A 24,160-nucleotide genomic window follows, 5' to 3' on the forward strand; every position below is an offset into this window, starting at 1 on the left:
CCTGAGAAATATTAATTGGAGTAAAAGGTGTGACAACGTGCTCTGCTCTCCCCTATATGAGCACAAGAAAACCAAACATTTTGTTAGACTTTTTTATTTGCTTCAGAGTATATGCTACTTGTTTCTGTCAAATGAAAAAAGTTAATATTTAGAGAAATACATTGTTAGTGTTATAACAGTGAATTATCAAAAGTTCACACTGTTCTTCTCATTAACTTAGAGGATGTTCAAGAGGACATCAATAATCTGAATGGCACAATACACAAAATATCTGATTATAAATCGTAAATGCACATTTTAAAACCCTGAAATAAAAGATGTGCAAGTCAGAGTACACATATCAACATGGGTGAAGCTTTGGCAAGACAAAACCTGTCGGTACAAAAGTACCAAGATCTTGAAGACAAAAATATTTACTGCAATGGTCCCCCACCAAATAATCTTGTATGATAAAGTTACAAATCAGGAAACAGGCATACCGTTTTTAGTTACATGTCTGAGCACCTGAGCCATTTGTTTAATAATCTATGCAGCAAAAAACATTATATATACGACACAGCCAACACTGAAATGCAGTATGTGATTTAACGATCTTTTATAGCAATTCAAAATGTGAATGCTGCCTTTCCACCTAAAATGAGATTATGAATGCTATCACATGCTATTGAGTTTAATCTCATTGTAACCATGTAACTGCACCTAAATAACTAAAAGTAAAGATTATTGTTGGTAATGCATTGATACATCTGAAGACTTGGCACCATAAAACTATAGAGATATATATTTTTAAAAAAAGTACTGAGCATATGATTGATTTGAAATGCCATAAAATACTGTAAGCTCTGTAACTGTCTCCTGTCTCTGTATTACAATAATACAGAGACAAACATTCTCGCGTCCACTCTTTCCATCTATATATAATATGTGACCCTGGACCACAAAACCAGTCATAAGGGACCATTTTTTGAAATTGAGATTTATACATCAACTAAAAGCTGAATAAATAAGCTTTCCATTGATGTATGGTTTGTTAGGATTGGACAATATTTGGCCGAGATACAACTATTTGAAAATCTGGAATCTGAGGGTGCAAAAAAATAAAAATATTGAGAAAATCACACTTAAAGTTGTCCAAATGAAGTTCTTAGCAATGCATATTATTAATAAAAAATTAAGTTTTAATATATTTACAGTAGGAAATTTACAAAATATCTTTATGGAACATGATCTTTACTTAATGTCCTAATGATTTTTGGCATAAAAGAAAAATCTATAATTTTGACCCATACCATGTATTTTTTGATATTGCTACAAATATACCCCAGCGACTGGTTTTGTGCTCCAGGGTCACATATATATTTTTTTTTCAACTTCTCTTTTTAGTGACATAAAATCGGACCAACAGTTGCACAATAATACATCGTCATCAGGCCAGCCTGCATCCAGTTCTTCTCTAGTCACAATGACAAAGAAATCAGTGCTGGCTGAAGATTTTTAAACATAATTTTGCATATGTTGCACGACCTGTCTGCTCTCAGATCACAGCAGGCAGAATTGCATCCACTCTCCGTCAGGTCATAAACTGCGTGTAGCCCTCGGCACCTGTTACTATGACGTCCATCCAAATACGCATGGCCTCTGGGGATGGTGCCACCATGAAATAAAGTCGATCATGAGTCTTCACACAGAAGGTTAGCGAAGGATTCGGACTCTGTAAGAACAGGAAAAAAAAGACAAAGTGCGTTAAAGTGCAAGAAGACGGAGAACAGCAGGGCAGGGAGAAAAAAAAAAAGGAATGTTGCTGAAGTGAAAAAAAAGAAAGCATGATGAAATGTACATGAACATGAAGCCGCCTTTGATCTCTTTTGCCAACTACGGTAAGAAATTCTCTTTAGAAAAAGACGCCTGTCTGTTTAAACTTTCACTGTGTGCTCACCAAAGTTGGTGCTGTAGTGTGAGTGGTATGGAGCTTGATTTGTTGATGCTGACAGTAAACAGGAGGTGTTGAAAAAGCACGACATCAGTTCACTCATTACCTTAGTTGCGCTGCGCAGGTGATCGTAATACACCTCTTCTATGGCTTGGAAGTAGATGACACCCTTCAGTTTGGTCTCATGTTTATCTGAGGAGTAAAAACCATGAGGAAAATTAAGGAAAAGGAAAATTCTGTTAATAGAATTAAAAAAATAATAATTATTGTTCAGATCAGCTTTATTAAGAAGAGATTACATTTGCCATTTCCCATTTGGAGTTTATTTGCATTACACAATACATCTGTTGTCATTTGTTTTACATTTCAGTAATATCTTTTTTAAATATCTTTTATTCCAAGATATTGGAATAAAAAAATAAAAAAAAAAGGAAAAACCGCAGGGATTGAACAAGCACATAGTTGAAGTGAATTTAACACCGTCTGCCACCCACTGCAGCTTCTCTGACAGACTTCCCTTTTTGATACTTAGTGCAAATTAACACCTCTCTTCATGATTCTATCTCGCAGATGATTTGAAACCACTGTTTTAGGCTTGTCAGCCTCCAGTAAGCCCCCTCGCAACTGTCGACACATAAGATTTATTACTTTCCCTTTTGAACGGTTCCATTTTTTTTTGGCTCGCCTCTACTTGTTACACAAATCTGCTTAGTAATGGGATAAATTGTGTTTGTTTCATGTTTTTGAAGAGTTGTAAGTGCAGTATTGTTACTCAGAACTGAGCCAGGGGTAAATCTACACCCCCCCATCCCTCACAAACGCTGGGCTAGAGAAAGTATTGCAATTTATTTCATCATCATCATCATCATCATCATCACTACTAACATGGGGAGTGAGGGGGTGAAAAGGCTACACACATGAGCAAAGCGTATGTGTGAGAAAGAGAACATCTAAAAGAAAGACAGGATCATCGGAAATCGAGCGAACCAAGATGAAACATTTCACCAGAACTTGCCACTTGGTCAATGCCGTAGGATTGTTTAATTTGTTTAACCTTCTTATTTCTTCTCTTTTTCTTTTTTCACCTTACATATTTTGAATTATACTAAGCAAAAACCGAAAAAGTATGTGCTTTCTTTCAGACTTATATCCAATACACTATCAATTTGTCAGAAAAAAATTGTTTTAGAATTACACAGTTAAAAAAAAAGCTGCATTGAATTTAAAAAATGCATTACAAACTTAAAAAAAAACATTACTATTTGCTGACCATTTAATCAGGAATAAATACAAAATTACCTTACTTACCTACGTAATAAGAGAAGGTCCTTTTAAGTCGATCAAAGACAAACCAGCGTTTCTTCCAGGATTTGATCTTGCCGCCCATCTTCACAAGATGGCCCTTGCACATTTTCTCTGTAACAATGACATATGCACATGTGTCCACGCAGTGGCCTGATGACTCCACATGAGAACGCAGGTCAAACTCCTCTTTTCGAATAGGCAGGTAGCGCGTCATTGGCCGAGCCTGAGGAGGGCAGCGCTCAGATTAGCTACTGTCTCAAATATTTCCATAAAATTTACTTGTTCAGGTACACATAATAACAATATATTTGATGGAAATATTACATGATAATTTTGATGCTGTGATTACATTTAAGAAGAGAAAATGTGTTAGATAAATGTCAATTCATACAGCAGTGAAAAATCACAGGTTGATTCCATTGTTTTGGTTATGCCATTTATCGGTGTTTTTCAAAACATTGGTGTCCTACTGCCCTGCCCTTCCTTACACCCCTCCTCTTCCTCCCATCTTATCTTCTTTCTGCTGTCTCCCTCTCACCATCTGTCTGCGTGTCTCCTCTCATCCACCTGCTGTGCGGAGCTGCTCTCTGTGCATTCATGCCTCCCGTCTGGTCCAGTCAAGCTGAGCCAGGGACCTCATAAAGACTTTTAAAGAGCAACTCAAAACATTCGCTGACCTCGGAGCAGCACCAGCGAAGCACACTACTGTGTTCAGAGCTGTATGCAGACAGGGAGACTGTGTGTTTCAAACACTTCTATTTTTAACACTAACATGGTGTTACATTTTATATACACATTATATTATGCTAAACATTTTAGTTAATGTTTATTCAACTAGTTAGAAATGTAATAAACTAAAGGGGTCCTCTCTATTTTCTGGGTTTCTTCATGTTGTTTATACCACACTGATTTTGATTTGACAAAGTTCTTTAAATACTACTGAATCAAAATCCAAAACTGCGTCACTGCTTATTTTTAAAAATAATAATAAAATGTCACACTACTTATGCCAACATTTCTTTTCATGAAGCCTTTTAATGAATTTTTTTTATTTTACAATTGCTGGACAGTTAGACGTAGACTCATTTTTGTAAAGATTATATGAAATAATAGCATAAAAATAAATTATAAAATGTCAAAATCATTTATAAGAGGTGTATTCAAGTAATTTCTTAGTTTTAATTATATTTTTGATGTATTTTTGAATAACCTTATCACCACATCACTGACCCAAATATACATTCATTCATATGAATGTACATGAACTACTGCTCAATAAAGCATTATGATTATTAATATTTATTAATGCAAGCCTTATGTACTGTCCCTTTTATCTCACTGGAAAATGTGAGGATTTTATGTCTACCTAATAAAAGACTGGGCGACTATCTGTATTGCTGATTTGAGAGCAGTTCATTGAGGTGTTCACCAGAGGTACTGACCTGGGAACACTGTTTCTCTCTCAGCTTGACCTCTTCCTCCACAAGTCTCTGCCTGTGCTCAGTCTCATCTTGCAGCCTCCTCTCCACCTCCTCTCGCCGCCTTCTCTCAGCCTCCAGCAGCTGCTTTCGTGCCTGGACTTCCCTCTCCTGACACAAAAAATAACAGACAGACAGATTAAGACACAGAGGGGCTTCAAATCTACTGAGAGAAGATTATAGGGGGAAAAATGCATACAAATACATCAAATACACAGTGCAGATGCATGAAAAATAATTCAGGAAGAGATTGTCTGAGTATTACTGTCGGAGAGCTTGTTAAGATCCAGTCTTTCATGTCTATCACTCTTTGCAGGTAAGAAACAATCTTTAATGCAGTAATGCCAAAGGGACCAGCGGCTTGAATGGGTAATGCCATGGCATGAAAAATATCTCTTTTATATGAGAGACAGGGAGAGGGATAGATTATATTTAACAGACAATTAAAGATTAATGGTACTCACTCGACTCTCCACCAGTCTGGCTTTTTCCTGCTGGGCCTCCTTCAACATCTTTTCCATCTCCTCCAGCCTCAGTCCTGCCAGCCCGTTGCTGCTAAGGGAGAAACAGATACTGATACTGTTGCTGTGGTGCATCCATTGGCTGAAGACGACATTGGGCAGATTATTTCTGCCTTCAATTATCTAATACATACACTGAAAAATGATAATGAAATTATCATAATTTAAAAAATATATAATTGTTAAGCATTATATACACTACCATTTAGAAGTTAGGGGTTATTAAGATTTTTTATGTTTTTAAAAATTCTCTTATGCTCACCAAGATTGCTTTTATTTTATTAAATATACACTAAAACAGTACATTTGTGTAATAGTATAATAATTGAAAATAACTTTTCTATTTATATTTTATATATATTTTCAAATGTAATTTGTTCCTGTGATGACAGCTGAATTTTCAGGAGTCATTTCTCCAATATTCAGTGTCACATAATCCTCCTTTCTAATATGATGATTTAGTGTTCAAGTAAGATATCTTATTATTATCAATGTTGAAAAAAGTGCCGCTTAAAGGGGTCATATGATGCGATTTAAATTTTTCCTTTCTCTTTGGAGTGTTACAAGCTCTTGGTGCAGATCTGTAAAGAAGATCTGTAAAGTTGCAAAGACTAAAGTCTCAAATCCAAAGAGTCAGCCACGCCTACCTAAAACGGCTCGTTCTAACACGCCCCCACATATCTACGTCACTATCTGGGAAGATTTGCATAACGTCGCCCAAATGTTCACGCAAAGAAAGAAGGTGTAACTTTTATTCTCGCTGTAGTATTGTTGCCGCTGCCGCCATGTCGTGAAGGCGCTGTGTGCTTCGTTGTGAAAGGGAAACTACTGTTTGGTCTTCCAAAAGAGGACGATATCGCTTCTTCATGCCTAGAGCTGATCTGTGCTGGTCGCTGAGGACTAGAAATACCAAGGGTTCACACAAAACAAGGGGAGTTCGCTTTTAGTTATTATGCCGCCCGCAGTTGGAATCAGCTTCCAGAAGAGATCAGATGTGCTAAAACATTAGTCACATTCAAATCTAGACTGTATAACCTATATAACCTGAAGTCTGCAAGTATCCAGTTGTAATATTTTTTATCTTTTTTGTGTGTTAAAGACACTTTGCATGAAGTGTAGATAGAAATTTTTAAAAATTCTCAACCTTCTGGAGCATCTGTAGGGCCAGAGTTCGATCTTTGGCCATCTTTTCACAATCCTGAGCTGCCTGAAGTCCAAGTTGGTTAGCCTGGATCTCCAGAGCTGCCATTTTCTCCTACATAACCAAGAGAAATGTTTCAAAGGAGGCCGTGGTTGTATGTCATTCCAGTCTAATACAGGATCAGCCGCTCAACACTGACTTTGAGTACTTTAATAGACCTGACCTGAGATCAGTGTCATTACCTTCCTTTTGGCCACATTCCGGTGATACTCTGCCTTCTCTTGCAACAGCTGCCTGCTGACCGTCTCCTTCTCCTCCTCCATGCCACTCTCTCGCTCCAACTGGCGGAACTCCAAATCCTCAAAGCGCTTAGTGGCCGACTCCAGTGCCTCCACCTTCTACAGACACACACATGCACAGATGGACAGAGACGGAGAGGGAGAGGGAAAGACAGAGGCAGACGAACAGATGGGAGAAACAAACAAGCAGACAGACAAATGTTCCTCAATGACATGCCAAAGAAGATCACTCTGTCTGCCAAACAATGTTTGCTGTATGGATCACTTTTTTTTTTCAATGCATCTCCTGAAAAAATATTTTATAAACGTCCTCTATTTGGTGCTTATTGGTTAAAGTGTACAAAGATACAGAAGACAGAGGCGATTCGCTCAGTTCATTACCATATCAGTGAATTAGTGAGATTTAGTAAAAAAAAGCACTTAAGCAAGAGTGGAAAGCAAAAGACAGACATACAAGTAAATGAATTTCATGCATTTTCATTGCCTAAAAGAGCAGAGGTGCATCATAATGATCATGGTTGTTCAGTCAGCGTGTAAACCCTTTACTGACATGAGCATATTGTGGCTCAAGAGGGAGCACAGACACACAGCCAACACACGGCCATAGGATATTTGTGCAGTTTGTACAGATCCAGATTGCAATAAGCTGTCCAGCTAAGGTTGTTATATCATGTCATGTGTTTTGCCCATTAATTTCTGGTGATACTGGAAGGTGATATACACCAATGGTTATTTTTCATAGTGTGTCTTGTGTACAAATGTTATTACATACGAGTAGATACATCAATCTACTCTGCTAATCTCTGATTATTTGCCTTTTTTTTGCTATTTGTTTTGCTTTTATTTAGAGGTGCACAATAAATTGTTTTTGCATAACATCAGAGATTATTTTATACATGGATATTGTTATTCAATTTTGCATGTTCATTTCCTTTATATTTAGATTACCCTTGCTGTCATTTACCCTTGCTAAATGTCAATCATTTAATAATTTAGTACATGTAAATTTAAATATCCATTTGTCATACTGTGCATTATATTTAAATACAAGTTTAAATATATAAATACACTTAGTATTTAAACCAACTGATATCATGTTTTACTCTTTTATTTTTAATTTATTTAGAGAACTGTAATGGCAGCTTGTTGTATGAGCCAGAATTATAATATTGGTGCATCCTTATTTATTTATTAATTTGACTATCAATTAGAAATTATAACTGTTCTATGGTGTTCTGGCTTATTTTTAAATACTGGCTGCAATAAGAGAACCACTACAAGCATCTCTGTTTAATACACACACACACACACACACACACAAAACAATTCTGTAGTAGAGCTCTCATCTATGCTACTGTAAACAATGGAGAAAAGATTACTTAATAGCCAATATTTTGACAAATTACATCCACATAGGATAATTAAGAGTAAAGTAATTTGCAGTTATGTATTTAATTTAATTGCCATGCCACTGGAGGACTGTTGTGAGAGACGAACAGCAAAACAGCTTTGTTATATATTATTTTGTTTTCTCCCCCCCCTCCCTCCCTCCCAAAAAGGAATGAAGCACTGGATGAAATATATTCAAATAAATTTTTTTTTTTTTAATTAGACGCAAATTGAAAATTCAACACTAATTACGTGAACTAATAAAAAAAAATCATGAGATCAATCACTAATAATTATTTTAATCTACTAACAATCCTACTTTTTTTCTTTTCTCCTGCTTCTCTTTGAAGTGAAGTGGTTGTATATGTTCGATAATCATAGTGACTCTCTCGGGCAGTATCAAAGCACACACTGACCCTGGTCAGTTGTTCCTGTAAGTGCTCCCTCAGTGATTCGGGGCATTTATGAAGCTGGCCCTTCAGCTCACTGTACGAATCCCTCAGCCTGGCCAGGACATCCTGCTCAGCTGAGACTTTTGCTCTTTCCTACAAAAATATTACACACACGTAATATACACACTGGTAAAATACACACGCAGCGAGTCAGTGATGGCGGAGAGGGGTGAAAACAAAGAGGAAACTGCTTAGATAAAGACACCATGCTGTGTTAAAACAGAGGTTTAGGTATGGGGTTGCCATGACGATCAGAGCCCATATTGCAGCAGACTAAATCTGAGAAGAATAAATATTTATACAGCAGTCAGTTCTACTCAATACATCTATTCATATATAATATCGTATTACTATTAAATATCTCAATTTAGCCTTAGAATTGACTGTTCGGTGATATCTGTTGCCTTTATGACATTTGCAGATGTGTGAATTTACTTATATTATTTTTTTGTTTTTTAAATACAGTACATTGACTTTATATTGCAGTCTAGAACAAGGTGGCTGTAACATTATCTACCTTGTTTTGCAACCCAGATTTCTCTGCTGTTTACTGTGAATGTAAAAGATTTACAATTTATTAGCCACTGTAGGTAAATAATCAGAAGAATAACAAAGTGCAGTAAATGGTAAAACTATTTGCGCTACAAACCAGCATGTTTATGATTACGATAATACATTAAAATTATATGATAACAAATACAAGTTTGCAATATCAGCAGCATAATGGGCTGTTTTTGCACAGGTAAAATAACTGAAAGTGGATAACACTGGAAGCCTTGCACATTCAATTTACAAATGGCCGCACCATTCTTTCGTTAAAAATAAGGTGGATATTGTAGATTTCATGCCAAATAAACTTTTATCAAAAGACTGATATGAAAGTGCCCACTCAAACATGCAGTGTAATCAGTGTCATTTAGATTAATGAAGAGTTAGACATCAGGCTGTTAGAAATTAGCACGATAGTAAAGATGCATCCACAAAGTTTTTCAGGAAAAACAAACAGGAAACAGGGAAGCATGCTTCATAGAGTGTGTTTGTTGTCAGTACCTTCTCTTTCTCCCTCCGAGTCGAATTTTCCACTTCATTCAGTTTCAGCTGAAGTTGATTGATGATCTCCAACGCTGCCTCCACTTGATCAAGCTCCGCCTTCCGTTCACCCTGCAGTAATGCCCTCTCCATTTCTGCCTGCCAATAAAACGACACATTCAACAGTCTGTTCACTTCCATATGTTTCTGTTCATATGAATAGCGCAGCTCTGCTGATCAGGCAAAATCCTGTATTCACATTGATTTTAATATGCAACACCAAAGATGTTTCTATGCATGACAGATGGTGATGCACTGATGTAGATGAAGACGACCAGTGACTGAACAGATTTTACAAGTTTTGATGTAATCTACATCTCTCGCTCTCATTCATGCAGTTATGACAGAACTGAGGGAAGTTCAGTGCACTGTGTAGGCACATCACACAGGCAATGGTCTGTAGGTTTATGATTCAGTCTAACCTCTTGTCTGGACTCCTGTATCTGCTGTTCCAGGTCAGTGACACGAGTCTTCAGCTCGTCCACCCGAGCCATAACCCTGAGCCGCTCTTCCTCCAGATACGCTCTCTCCTGCTGCCCCAGCATTGAAGAATCTTCATGCTGAGAAAGCATTTGTCAATTACAGCAAATTGTGTTTGTGCATGTGTGTGTGTGTGTGTGTGAGAGAGAGAGAGTGTGTTGAGACCTCTCAGACAATGGTTGCAACAAATAAACTCTACCTGGCATTCTAACAGTGACCTAAATGAATGAATACCATTTTTCTCTAATGAAAGGGAGAGAGAAAGGCTGAGAAAGGCGTGTTTACGAGCAGAAGAAATGTGGAAAAACTAGGTGAATTCAAATGGGACTACCAACAGACCTCAAGAGGTAAATGTATGTTTACTTTTCCACATGCAGTACATACGAACCTCTACAAGTACACCGTTGAGTGTTTTAGCCAAATCTTGCATATTTTAAATTATGGATACATATGCATAATAATGTGTGAGTGCAAATATGTCAGTGTACTCATTCAAGCAGTTTTGGTTTTGCATATAATGAAGTCTAAAATTCTGAGACCACTAACTCTTCTATTTTGCATTTTGATACACACTGTAATGGTAAATTGTATTATTAGTGTTACAATTTGAGTGAAAATCTGAATTGAAGAATTAGCATTTTTTTAGTATTTGGTATGCACTATATATTTTAATTTCAGTAACAATATTTAACATTTATTTTATTTGAATGACAGATGCACTCAAGTTGCATGAACTCCACAAGTTCGAGTGAAACCTGATAATCATGTTCTCCCATGTTTTGAGATGATTCAAAGAGCATCTTGAGCTTCAATGGAAGCAGGAACATCTGGCCATCTTTATAAAGAGTCACATAATCAATGTCACAAATTTACTTATTTGACTAGTGACCTAGAAATGGTGCACAATCTTTAATATTTCTTAATAATTTTGTTTCACAGTGCTTCTTTGTTTAAAAATGATCCAAATCCAAATCCTGTGTATTTAAATTAGGTTTTGAAGCTCAATGTGATCTCAGATCTTTGGACCTTACTATATTTCTCTCTCTGTGTATGTGCATCAGTCTAATAGTGGGAGCATCTCCAATAGTTTGTGTGCATGAGTATGTGTGTGTTGTACCTCCTGGTGCTGGCTCTCAGTGCTGCTACATTCCTCTTTCAGGTTCTCCTCCTCACTCTCTCTCTGTCTGTGAGAGCTCTCGGCCAGCACACTCGCAGGGTCAGGGGCGGGTCGCCAAACAGAGACCTCCTCCATCCCTGGAAACTGACATGCCCTCCCTCTGTCCACACCAACTGGAGGGTCGCTCTTATTATACTCAGCACACAAATTCAGGATGGTCTCAAGCCTCTGCCTCTCCTAGAAACAAGCACACAAAAAAAAGGTTTCAGCTGTGCATAGAGCACAAAAACTAACACAAAAGTCTGAAATGATATTTCAGACTATTCTCTATATAACCATGTATGTGATAAATAAAAATCTTGAATCTTGATGTAAACACATGTAGTTAATACTCTCACTCGCTCTTTTGGCACATTAAACTCTGGATGTAAAAAAAGGATGTAAAAATCCCGAACATCTGCAACAGTGCTTGTGGTGTCATACAAATACACTACAGCTCAGTTACTGACCCCCAAACTTCTGAGCACACTCAAGCAACCTCTCACCTGGTTGTGATAGTCAGCTGCTGCCATCACTCTACCTAGATTGAGTATGTGTGTGTGTGTGTGTACATTATCTACTTACAGGCTGCCAGAGACCCGGTGTTCTCTCGTAGCTCTAGCCAGACTAACTAGCGCTCTAGGCATTGGGGCTCATTATATTTTACATGGACAATACCCAGCTCAGCTTGGCTAGATGACACAAGTGAAGTGGCATTACTAAAATAGCATGGCAGGGGACGGTGCTCTCACAAGCCATCCATTTCAGCCAATCAAATTCAATTTTGATGGAGTAGGGAATTATTTACAGACATAATTAACAATAAGACAGACCCGAGACTCAGACCTCTGAAAATGAACACAGTACGAGACAAATACAGTATTTGTTAAATATAAAAGACTGAAATTAGCACACTTGGTGTTCAGTGCTCTAAAAGTCTATATCACTGAGCCATTATCTCACCAGACCGGCCAATAAAACGACTTGAAACACATGCTCTTCCCTTTTAACGAGGTCTCCCCTGTCAGGAGAGTGCAGACAGAGCACTGGAACAAGTAAACGCTAGCTGATGGGTAACATAGCAACAGCATTCTTCTCCAACAAAAGGGTGTCAGCACAGCTGGTATGCATGCTGAAGATGCCACGACACAGACCAACACAAAGCACAGCGCACTAAACCTTTGTGTGCAGAAGCCACTTTATGACACGACTGATGTCTATTTGGGCCCTAACCCTAATCCTAAGAGGGAGAGAAGTTGAATTTCCTTACCTAACAAAAAAACTATATATCTGTATTTAAAGTATTCATTAATTGCAGTGGAAAACGTTAAATGTTTAATGTTAAAACTGATTTTTAGATGCTTTAAATCTGGTAAACAAATAAAAAAAGAAAATAAAAAAAAAATGTATTCAAAATTTGGTGCCATATTGCCCTCATGTGGTTTAAAGTATGAAATGCTTAAATTCTCTGTAGCTTCCACAAACACACTGATAGGAACAAAAGGCAAAATGACCTCCAAAACTAAAGTGAGCCAGAGAGACACATCTTCACAGACTTTGAAGACAAAGAGTATGTGTTTGTGTGTGGTGCAAAGCAAGTTCTCTACTCGTGTGTCATGACCCAAAAATAATAAATGCAATTAGACCTATCACTTTGCACAGTTAGGGTAATAAAATGAACAGAGTTTTAAAAGGGAGGAGAAAATACTCCCTAATACTTATTGACATCAAAGTCTATGCATCCAATTAAACTTATTTGGCACAAATAATTTTAGCAATATTATGCCAAAAATTCACCTGTCACTTAGTAATATGGTTCATAAATTATTTGCCCAAATAATTTGTTCCGTGTGTTCTGGAAATTGTTTTTGAGCAGTATTAGAGTTATTTCTGAAAGATTATGTGAACCTGAAAACTGGAATAAAGCTGAAAAGTCAGTATTGCCATCAAAGGAATAAATCACATTTTAAAATAAATTACAATAGAAAATGGTTATTGTAAATTGTTTTTTTTTTTACTATATTTTTATCAAATAAATGCAGCCTTGGTGAGCATAAGAGACTTTCAAACCCTAAACTTTTGAATGGTAGTATACATTTCAATACCTTTGCTCTGTAAACAAATTTGTTTCAGTGCTGGGCTAATACTTGATGTTAGATGTAACATCTGGTTCCTAAAGGAAAACCGCTTGTTTTCACTGTTTGTTTCAAACATTTGAGAACCACTGTTGTTAAGAATACGGCTGTCTGTCTGTGTGTGTGTGTGTGTGTGTTTGTTTGTGTGTATGTGTGTGTGAGAGAGAGAGAGAGAGAGAGAGAGAGAGAGAGAGAGAGAAAAGGTAGGCGGAGCACAGAAATACTACAGTAGAACAGAGAAGAAACCTTTTCAAGCCAATTGGGCCATGACCTAGAACTGAGTAAACACAGACTCATGAAGGGATTTAAGAGTAAATATGACATTAGCCCACAAGCAATATTATCTCATGTCAGGATTAGAAGAAAAGATGAGATTCCAAATGCTTTTTCTCTTGTTTATAATTCACTTCTTGCTTTCATTTTTTTTTCTTATCTCCCAAATACTTTTCTGGTCAAGAACCAGTTGAAATCTCAGGGTATTCTCAGCGTTTATCACTTCTGCCCCATCTTTAACCCCACACACATCTTAACACTGAAACGCTACGAGGTCACACCTCTGAAATGTCATTTTTTAAACTAGCAATCAATGTCTGTGTATTCTATGGCTTTAGGATGGAGATTAGTGCTAAATAGCCTACAGCTCAGCTGTGCTTTAATGTGGCAAAAGTCCTTTAAAAAGGTGATACCAACCTGAGAGCAGCTTTAAAAAGGGGCATTCAGCTCCTTTTGGACAAAAACTAGCACTACCTTTCAAATTGCCACACTATTGGACAGAGCTGTGCTGTAACCATGACAACAGTGCCAGACAGACCAGAGACCACAGGACAAAGTTTAACCAAAACAGAGTTAACCATCACTTAATGTTCCTGCCATTGTCTTGAAACGCTGACCGGAGACTTATTATGGAAAACAACTTCCTATTCTTTATTAATTCAGTTCTGTCTCATAGTAAATATCCTAAAATAGTTTTTCTCAAGGGAATCACAAGAATTTTCTGTGGCTGCCGCATATAATTAGGCTTGTCTGTGTATTGAATTTTTAAGAAAGGTTAGAGTATTTCATCATAAAAATGCCATTAAGGAGTTGGTTAGAGGCACAGAAGATGCATATCATTTCAGGGATAAATAAGGTGGCGACTGAGTAAGAAAGATGAATGGCAATTCCATATGGGAATTTGACATGCACCCAAGGAGCATCTGGTGTTTTTAATAGGTTTAAATGAGAGAGATGATGTCTATGTGTGGTTAATTTAGGGGCTAGGGTGGAGACGCATGTTTAGACTGCCAGAGGACAGTATATGTGTGCATATGAGGAGGAGGGTAGCTCAAAGCACTGAGATTGTGTCGGGCAAATATAGTCTTCGGGCAGCCACTCGTTCTGCACATGAGCTTTTAAAAAGGCCTCAGGAATTTACATCTGTGTGTTATTTCCAACTTCTCTATGTCTTTACCAGAAAACTCTCACCATTTAAACTCCACCCGCTCAACCTCCAGCACTTAAATCTAAGTCCACTCCAAAAGCCAGTGACGCTCAAAGCCTCATCACTCAAATACTCAGTCCTCTACAGGAATCTATAGCCTCTCTACTGCATTCACTTAGACAAACGATCACTTTATTAGTACCAGAAATCATATTAAGATTTCATTCGAAAAGTGAAAAAAAAAATAAAACCTAAGCATATCCCACAACAGCATTGGAGCATCTTGATCAATTTTTATCCCATTGAAAACATTTAAATGTGTGAGTTTTAACAGATAAAATAGGCAAAAACTTCATAATAAAATGACAAAATATTATTTTGATTTAACATTAAATAACCTGCATTTATTTTATCAAAATAAAGTAAAACAGGGTTATTGTGAAGTGTTGTTACAATATAAAATAACTTTTCTATTTTTATATAATTTTAAAATGTAATTAATTCCTATGATGGCAATTTATGTCTCGTGATCTTAAAAACTTTTGATCTAAAGCATTTTGCTTAAATGATTGAAATTAGTTTTGAAGAGAAATTATTTACAAAACTAAAATTTAAATGTGTGAGTTTTAACAGATAAAATAGGCAAAAACTTCATAATTAAATTACAAAATATTATTTTTATTTAACATTAAATAACCTGCATTTATTTTATCAAAATAAAGTAAAACAGGGTTATTGTGAAGTGTTATTACAATTTAAAATAACTTTTCTATTTTAATATAATTTTAAAATGTAATTAATTCCTATGATGGCAAAGCAGAATTTTCAGCAGCCATTACTCCAGTATAAATATATTTTTGTGTAAACCACGATACATTTTTTTCAGGATTCTTTGATGAATGGAAAGTTTTTATTTCATTTATTTGAAATAGAAATCTTTTGTTATATTATAAATGTCTTTACCGACACATTTGATCAATTTAATGCATCCTTGCTAATTAAAAGTATTAATTTAAGTATTAATTTTAAAAAAATCTTTTAACTTTTAAAACCCTTTTAAAAGGTAGGGTACCCTCCATCTTATTTCAGAGTTTGATGATAAAACTAGTACTTAATGAGTAAGTGTGTCCAAACTTTTGACAGATACTGAAAATACACAATAGCTCAAGACATACCAGCCTCTCCATTTCCTGCTCACGCATCCTTTCCTCTCTTTGCCAGCGATGGTACTCAAGTAGGTCTTCCTCTTTGTCGCTGACCTCTGAAATGCTGTTCTTGCGTTCCCGTGTGCGCGGCTGAACCTGCCGAGGCTCCCTGGGGTTCTTTCTCTGGTTACGGGGACTAGTGAGAGGAGACACACCTGTCTGAGAGCCTAGAGCTGGGGTGATACCCGTCTTCTGCTTACAGCAAGGCTGGTCCTTCAAAAGAACAGATACAGGAGATGGACTTCTGGCATGCAATTTTGTATTTCCTACTTCTTCCTCAGCTGTGGGTCGTCGTTGGAGACGAGGACTCTCTGGTACAGTCCGGCCACGAGAGGTCAAAGGAACACCGGGTAGAGCTCCAGGAAGAACTGGCACCCCAAGGACACCTCTGCGTGCTGTGGAGGGGCTGAGAGGAAGTTCACGCATGCTGGATTGTTCTACACTACGGCGGGATGACTGGGGACTGTCTGGAGGAAGGAATGCACGTGAATGGGACTGAAGACTGGAAGAAGTTTCTTGGACTGATGAGCCAACACTGGATCTGGGGCTAGAAGATGCTGGTGAGGACAAGGAGGTGAGCCTAGCATTGATCTGTCTGCCTAAATCTCCAGATGCATTTGAGACAGACCCAGAAGAGGAACCATGGGCCAGGTGTGGACTCTCGCCTCTACAGTTTGTAGAAGGGCTTGAGGGAGTTTCAGTCAAGGCTTTTTGAAGCCTGGGACTTTCTTGATCCTTTAGCCCTCCGTTTGAACTACTGGCTTTGGATGCAAAAGTGCGTGGCTGTGGCACCGGGGCCTGGACGGTGTGGGTGTAGCTGGTGGAACGGGTATTAGCGGAGTCCAAACAAGCCCCTGGACTACAAACCACAGAGGGGGTGGAGAGGTGGGAGAAAGAAGAACTGGTATTTTCATAGCTGGAGCTTACAGACAAAGTACCAGGACTGGTTGGAGGGGAGACAAGACCGTGGCCGCTCCTGTTGAGCATGGCAGACTGTGGAATGGGGTGGCGTTTTTTTTTACATTGCTCAGATGAGGAAGTCTGGCCTTCATCCATAGTCAGAGAATTCATAATGTCCTGAATATCCTTCTCAATAGAGCGCACAAGAGTGCCGTGTCCAGGACGAGGTCGCTCGTGCAAAGGAACGTGGTTGCCATTGACTTCCCCATAGGTTTCTGTGGAGAATAAACAACATTACTTGACAATCCTAAATATGAACTTACAGTGGGGCAAAAAAGTATTTAGTCAGCCACCAATTGTGCAAGTTCTCCCACTTAAAAAGATGAGAGAGGCCTGTAATTTTCATCATATGTATACCTCAACTATGAGAGACAAAATGAGAAAAAAAAATCCCATAGCAAATTCATACAAGATACGTACCAGGTTAACAAAATATGTGATTTTTTAAAAAATATATACACTAACATTTAAAAGTTTGGGGTTAGCAATAATTTTTTTTTAAGATCAATACTTTTACTCAGCAAGAATGCATTAGTTTGATCCAAAGTAACAGCAAAGACATTAAAGACCATTACATAAATGTCACAAAAGACAAAGAATACTGAAAAAAGAAATATATCACAGTTTCCATAATTAAGAAACTCAACTGTTTTCATCATTGATAATAATAAGAAATGTTACATATTAGCACCAAATCAGCATATATAAATGATATCTGAAGGACCATGTGACACTGAAGACTGGAGTAATAGCTACTAAAAAAATGCAGCTTTGCTATTTCAGTTCTTAATATATTTTGATATAATAAATTAAAACATATTAAGAATACTTTGCATTAAAACTGTTTTAACTGAATAATCAAATGAATGCAGTCTTGGTGAAAATAAGAGACTACTTTAAACCCCAAACATTTTTTAAAAATCAGACCCCAAACATACACGTGGTCTTCTTCAAATAAAAATTTACTTTACTTTACCCAGAACCATACTTTTAACATTAAACTGACAATCCATTATATAAAAAATTATTTACAACATTATTAAAGCTATTTTGATCTGATCAACAACAAAAATAAAACCTAAATCAGACATCTAACTCTCAAATCTGGCAATCACATGGATTTGAAAATGCTATATTTAAAACTGTCAGGACCATGTTTCACTCATACCACATGTGCTCTAAACCCATACAGGACAGGGCTAGGTATAATGCCTACAAACACACACCTCCCCCTCTCTTACACATACACTCTGGGTGTGTCTCTCAGCCTACAGACTGCGTGGCAGGAATCCCACCCTCTGCCCAAAGGTCAGAGCAGACAGAGGAGAATGGAGCCTGAATTATGGCATGACTCATTCTGCACACTCAAGACCAGCTGAATGCACTCAGTTCTGTTCACTCTCTGCAGCCAGGGCCACCGGTGCACTAAACACGTTATTTTAGTCAGAGCCATGGCACAGTGGGGAGAACACATGCTCACAACACATAAGCGAAGCTTTCGTATAAGCTACCCTTTTAAGCACAAATGTAATTTTATTTGGAAATATACAGTATATATATGTAACTGTCATTTTACCAATTAAACAAGTTGTTCTTAAAATTTTTGTAATATTATGCTTCTACTGTCCAGCAGTTAACCATCTAAATATGCTATTTTGCTACTTGAATCCATTGATAAAAGTGGCTAAGAATTTACAAGAATTCAAACATTTTAGAATTTAAACATTTTAGAATTTAAAGATTAAGTCAAATGAAGAATTATGCGACTGAAATGACGGGACACTGCCTGAAAGATGGATACATAGATAGATATGGTAGGACAAAAAAAATAACTTTTAATAAACAAAATGAAAAAAACATTTGGTATGCTTATTGAACAGAAAAAAAGTACCTTTCTGTAATTATAACACAAAAAACCTTTTTGTCACACTGCTTCATAAGGAACAGCTCTTTTGCTGTTTGCTCAGCTTGTAAGGTGAGAAATAATTTGATTTGTTCAACAAGTAATTGCAAATATGTTTCATATATAATGCATTTTAATTATTATCAAAATGAAGAGCAAGTTGAGGTTTATTTTCCAAGTATAGACAAGTATCTATTAAATAAGACCAAATAACCATTTCAATGTTTGTTTGTTTTTTAACTAATGACTGAAAGACCTATAGGGTCAGACAGAAAAACAATGATGCACACAACAGTTAACACCCACACTGGCATCACAACAACGTGATATTCATCACTGTCATGGTGTCATGTTTCTTTAAAATTTCCAATATGGTGTTCAAGAATTCTAAACTAACAGGGTCAAAGCCAAAGTCACCCAGCAGGGGCTTTCCAGCAGTTGACAGAGTGCCTGTGGCCATTCAAATTCCCATTCTTTTCAAAGCGATTTCTCCTCCAAAGACATCACTTCCTGGATTCTAGACTATTTGAAATGAGTCAATGCTGAATGAGTGAGAGCAGTGTTTAAAATGGGCAAAGATACAGCTGGAGTTTCCTCCAGTAACATGGATATTGAAGAGGGAGGATTAGGCAGTTATTTTAGGCAGATTTGTGTCACCTGAGCAGTGTCTGGAACTTGTTATAATGATCTAGGGTACAATGCCTCTCTGTGCCCCGTTTGCTGTAATGTTTAGTAATTAAATAGATGGAATGTGCACCATTATTCACAAATTTAGCTCTCTCTCTTGCCTTCAGCAATTTTAGCTCCCCATTGCATCCAGAGCAGTCACCTTACACTACCAGATTCCAGGCCAGTGCAATTTTGCTTCTGTATATATACCTGAGTGGTTCTTGTAGGTACTGGTAAATCCAGGGCTTCCACCAGACATCAAACTCTTCATCCTGATGGCCTCCTCTGGGTGGTTAAAGCGGAAAAAGGATGACTGACCAAAACACAGCATACACCCTGAGCAAAGAAGCATATGTAAGCAAAAACAGAATTACCATACCAATAGAAATTAACTGAAGAAGTTAAGATTAAGAAGTTCACTGTATAATAAAAAGTGCTTTATGAGGGACATTCTAAACCAAATGTTTTTATTCAAGTGAACAATATTATTTTAAAAAAGACTGAATTAAAGACTGCACCTGACTACACTGAGTTACACTAAAGACATTAAAGACAAGGAATAAAGGGCAAAAAATGAAAACTGCCATAGGATTTGTGAAATACACAGTGTTTATAAGTTAGCTGACATTTTCTGTGACCTTTTTTAATAATTTTATCGGGTGGAGTTGCCAGCCCCATACCCAACAACTCTGAATGTGGCAGAAGTTTACCTCAAGAAAGGTCATCTTATGCTTCCATCTGCTGAAAGTGTAATTATATCTTCATAAATATTACTTTATTCTTTCAAGGTAATCTAGAGCATCTGAATGAAACAAAACAGGGGTGTGGATGAAACATAATAAAGCCAAACAAAAAGCAATCAGTACAAGTGACACAGTGTTTGTCTGGCCTGAATCTGTCCTTATTTACATGCTTTATTGCAACTCATATCACAGCTTATCTTGCCATATCATAGAGTTCAAACAAAAAGATTAAACTGAGTTTGTCTATTAGCAGGAAATGCACACATATAGCTCCTATACATTCATATCACTTTGTCCCTCTGCCCTTATGAAAGTGGTGTGATTAATGGGGAAGAGGGATCAATGCAGTGTCTGTCAAAATGCCAGTGGATTATGAGCCAGACTTCCATTTCATAATGAACATGGGCACAGAAAGCACAGAGAGTATAAGATCAGTATGACTCATTGCTGACTTACAGTACAGTAGAGGACAGGATATGACATGCAACACTAACATGAGTTCCACTTAATGCCATTCCGTTATTCAACAGAAAATCCCTCTTTTCAACACTTGCTCACCACTGTACATAAATCACTGTGTCTTTGTTGCTGAATTGTCAGTCTTTTTAAAATTAAACCGCTTTCTCTATTATGACCATGTCAATGCTGAACCTCATACAGTGTCCATACTCTGTAGTTTTGCCACATATATGTACAATACAAACACAACCGAGAATGGACATAGCCACATATTTGAGATTCAAGAAGGAACAGACTGTAATATTTAAATAAATCAAACAAATTCAATTCAGTAATAATCTAAAAACTGGGGTACAATCTCAATATCTATAATGGTTACAGGCCAGTCTGAGAATTCACTCAGAAAAACAAGTGAAAGAAAATATTCCGTTTGTATACTTCCTAAAAATGTGGTACAGACAGAACAAATAAGGTCAAATCACTGATGACAGAATATAATCTCGATTTACACAACTAAAGACTAAACAATCAAACAGGCATTTGGCACAAGTGGGCATCAGAGGGCTCAGGCTGGGTCAAAAAATAAATCAGAGAAAATATACTGCAGTGCTGTTTTATTCTATTAAGCCCCATAAAACAACTGACGTAGGCTAGTTGTGTTCTGAGAGCGTTCCCAAAAAGTGCATGAGAGCGTTAAATAGCAGTCTATAATTTGTAAAGCAGAAGTGTGTGAAGACCATTAAAAGGCACAATATGTAAGATTTATTTTATTAAAATGTCCAAAAACCACTAAAACAGTGTTAGATATTTTGCTGACTTGTGTACTTACATTATCCCAAATGTTTCGAAGAATGTTTAAATCCAGAGAAATAAGCAATTTTAACTAGTGATGCAGACCGTGTCTATAGTGTCATTGTGTCGCCTGTCAATGACGTCATAACCCCTCGATTTCCAGTTTTGTTTTGTAGAAAACATGGAAACACCAAAGACAATTTAATATGTTGAGCGTTTTAATAGACCGGTGACGACCGCACAGAGTAGCATTATAATATATATATTCAAATGTATCTAGTATGATAAAACAGCGCTGCTTTTTCCCCCCACATACGCACGACCGGAAGGAGTGGAAGCGGTCGACTGTGGCATAATAAAAGCTCTGCTGCTTTCGAGCCGTGTGTCACTCTCGTTCAGCGGCCTCGTTTCGCTTCAACGGCTTTTAGCCTCACCCTGCTTCATTCTACTACGTTTTTTTTTATTCAATTTATTTGTACAGGGACAACGCACAACAACAGTGTTGTGCCAGAGTTAGCTATAAAGCTAATTTGCATCTGCAGTCCCTGGGCAGGATGTTGTTACAAAACTACAATATTAAGTCACACATAATACAGTACACACAACACATACAATATACAATACAATATCACATCATACTCCATTAAATTACAAAACCAAGTCAATGATCACATATTTGATTTTCCTTAAGCCATACTTTAAGCGTAGTTTTAAAAATACTAAATGTTGTACACTCTCTAATATTAACAGGTATTAAATTCCATCTTTCTGCTGCTCTAACTGAAAAAGCTGATTGTCCAAAAACAGTTTTCTTAAATTTAGTTGAACAATCACCTCTAACTGATGACCTAGTCTGCCTGATATTATCCTTACAGAAAGTCACACATTGTTTAAGAGGTGGTGGTGCAAGATCATGAAATAGTTTGTACATCAAGCACACATCAGCAAATAATAAAAAATTGTCAAACGTCAATAATTTATAATTCTTAATAATATTGCAGTGATGATAACTCCTTGGCTTTTTAGCTAAGATTTTCACAGTTTGTTTATAAATAGTATATAATGGTTTTAACGTGGTTATACTTGTATGAGACCAACTTGTAGCACAATAAGATAAATGAGGAAGAATCATTGAATGCATAAAGAGTTTAGCAGCAGCCACAGGTAATTGGTGCCTAATATTCCTAAAGATCATCAAGCTTGCTCTAGTACTTTTAGAGACCTTTTTAATATGTTTTTTAAAATTTAAGTTAGAATCCATAATCATACCTAAATATTTAAAATGCTCAACAATATTTATTACCTCTCCTTTAACTAAAATATCTGGACAACGCTCAACGTTAATAAATCATTAGCTCATCCATGAACATGATTTCTGCCCGAGTCCCGTCAGATTGCATCGGCTGTGGGGATGAAGACCACAACTCCCATGATTCCACACTCAGTCACAGCTACGCCTTTGTCTCTGTTTATTTTGAATACGCGCCCTCTAGCGGCGAAAATTACATACTGTGCCTTTAAATAATATTTAAGTTATTTGTATAATAAATCTATTTACTACACACATTACTGAAATAAATCTTACCATACTAACTTACAAACATTTGCAACAGAACTAACTATATTAGTTTGGCTATTCTATATTTATTATAGTCCGCTATGGTTTAGATTTTTGAGCTGAACAAAATAACTTGGTTCTAATATACATGATATTAACCATTTGTGATAGGACACATAAGTAAACGGCGTTCAATGGTTAATCAATATATGGTGTATATGGAGTACAAAAGCGCAACTCTACAGCGTAACAGGCGAATAATTGGCAAAATATTGAAGATAAGATAAAGCAGTTTCACCTACCAGGTTTGGAAAATAGAACTCTTTAAACTTATATCCAATCGATTGGAAATACTGGGAAACGCTGAGAAGGAAAGAGCGTCGCGTGGAGGAAAGAGCGCTAAGCGCGTGTCTGTCCGCTGCTTTTGTGATGTAAATGTCAAGCGCTACAACTGCGCGTCCACTCACTGACTTCTGCTACAACACAAAACAGCACAGCTGTCACCTGCCCGACTGTCATCGCCAGACCAAAGAAAACGGACAAGACCCAAAAGAAGCGGTTAAAACGACAAAGTGTCCGACATCCGGGGAATTTAAGATAGAACTATAGTTTTATCCTGAGGCGAAACTCCGGACTTCGCGGATGTTCAGACGCCAGAAGATGTTTTTATTTGAATGCAACCCCAAATTGTTAGTTATTCTGGGTTTTAAAAAGACACTCTTAACGGGCATTCAATCTGTTGAGGACTATTACGCCTCATTAAGACAAATGTAGCTATTGGGTGGCACGTTGGACAGCTGTCCTCTGCTGAGAAGGAAAGAGCGTCGCGTGGAGGAAAGAGCGCTAAGCGCGTGTCTGTCCGCTGCTTTTGTGATGTAAATGTCAAGCGCTACAACTGCGCGTCCACTCACTGACTTCTGCTACAACACAAAACAGCACAGCTGTCACCTGCCCGACTGTCATAGCCAGACCAAAGAAAACGGACAAGACCCAAAAGAAGCAGTTAAAACGACAAAGTGTCCGACATCCGGGGAATTTAAGACAGAACTATAGTTTTATCCTGAGGCGAAACTCCG

The 24,160-nt window shown here is 37.2% G+C and overlaps 1 protein-coding gene across 1 annotated transcript in view; it reads right to left on the minus strand.

Annotated features, from left to right (window-relative positions):
* Nucleotides 1-1,325: 1,325 nt before the first annotated feature.
* Nucleotides 1,326-24,160, minus strand: part of LOC107587438 (pleckstrin homology-like domain family B member 1) — a 31,358-nt gene continuing 8,523 nt past the window's right edge. The window contains exons 5-17 of the mRNA XM_016275233.1: nucleotides 19,743-19,868; nucleotides 15,971-17,175; nucleotides 11,202-11,438; nucleotides 10,027-10,164; nucleotides 9,566-9,703; nucleotides 8,480-8,608; nucleotides 6,618-6,773; nucleotides 6,379-6,489; nucleotides 5,178-5,357; nucleotides 4,678-4,824; nucleotides 3,239-3,458; nucleotides 2,037-2,122; nucleotides 1,326-1,711 (exon numbers count right to left, since the gene is read on the minus strand). Of these exons, the coding sequence (XP_016130719.1) occupies nucleotides 1,571-1,711; nucleotides 2,037-2,122; nucleotides 3,239-3,458; nucleotides 4,678-4,824; nucleotides 5,178-5,357; nucleotides 6,379-6,489; nucleotides 6,618-6,773; nucleotides 8,480-8,608; nucleotides 9,566-9,703; nucleotides 10,027-10,164; nucleotides 11,202-11,438; nucleotides 15,971-17,175; nucleotides 19,743-19,868 (3,014 nt within the window). The 3' untranslated portion in view covers nucleotides 1,326-1,570. The remainder of the gene's footprint in view (nucleotides 1,712-2,036; nucleotides 2,123-3,238; nucleotides 3,459-4,677; nucleotides 4,825-5,177; nucleotides 5,358-6,378; nucleotides 6,490-6,617; nucleotides 6,774-8,479; nucleotides 8,609-9,565; nucleotides 9,704-10,026; nucleotides 10,165-11,201; nucleotides 11,439-15,970; nucleotides 17,176-19,742; nucleotides 19,869-24,160) is intronic.

This window comes from Sinocyclocheilus grahami, unplaced genomic scaffold (genome assembly GCF_001515645.1).
Source record: "Sinocyclocheilus grahami isolate Dianchi unplaced genomic scaffold, SAMN03320097.WGS_v1.1 scaffold92.1, whole genome shotgun sequence".
Lineage (NCBI taxonomy): Eukaryota > Metazoa > Chordata > Actinopteri > Cypriniformes > Cyprinidae > Sinocyclocheilus > Sinocyclocheilus grahami.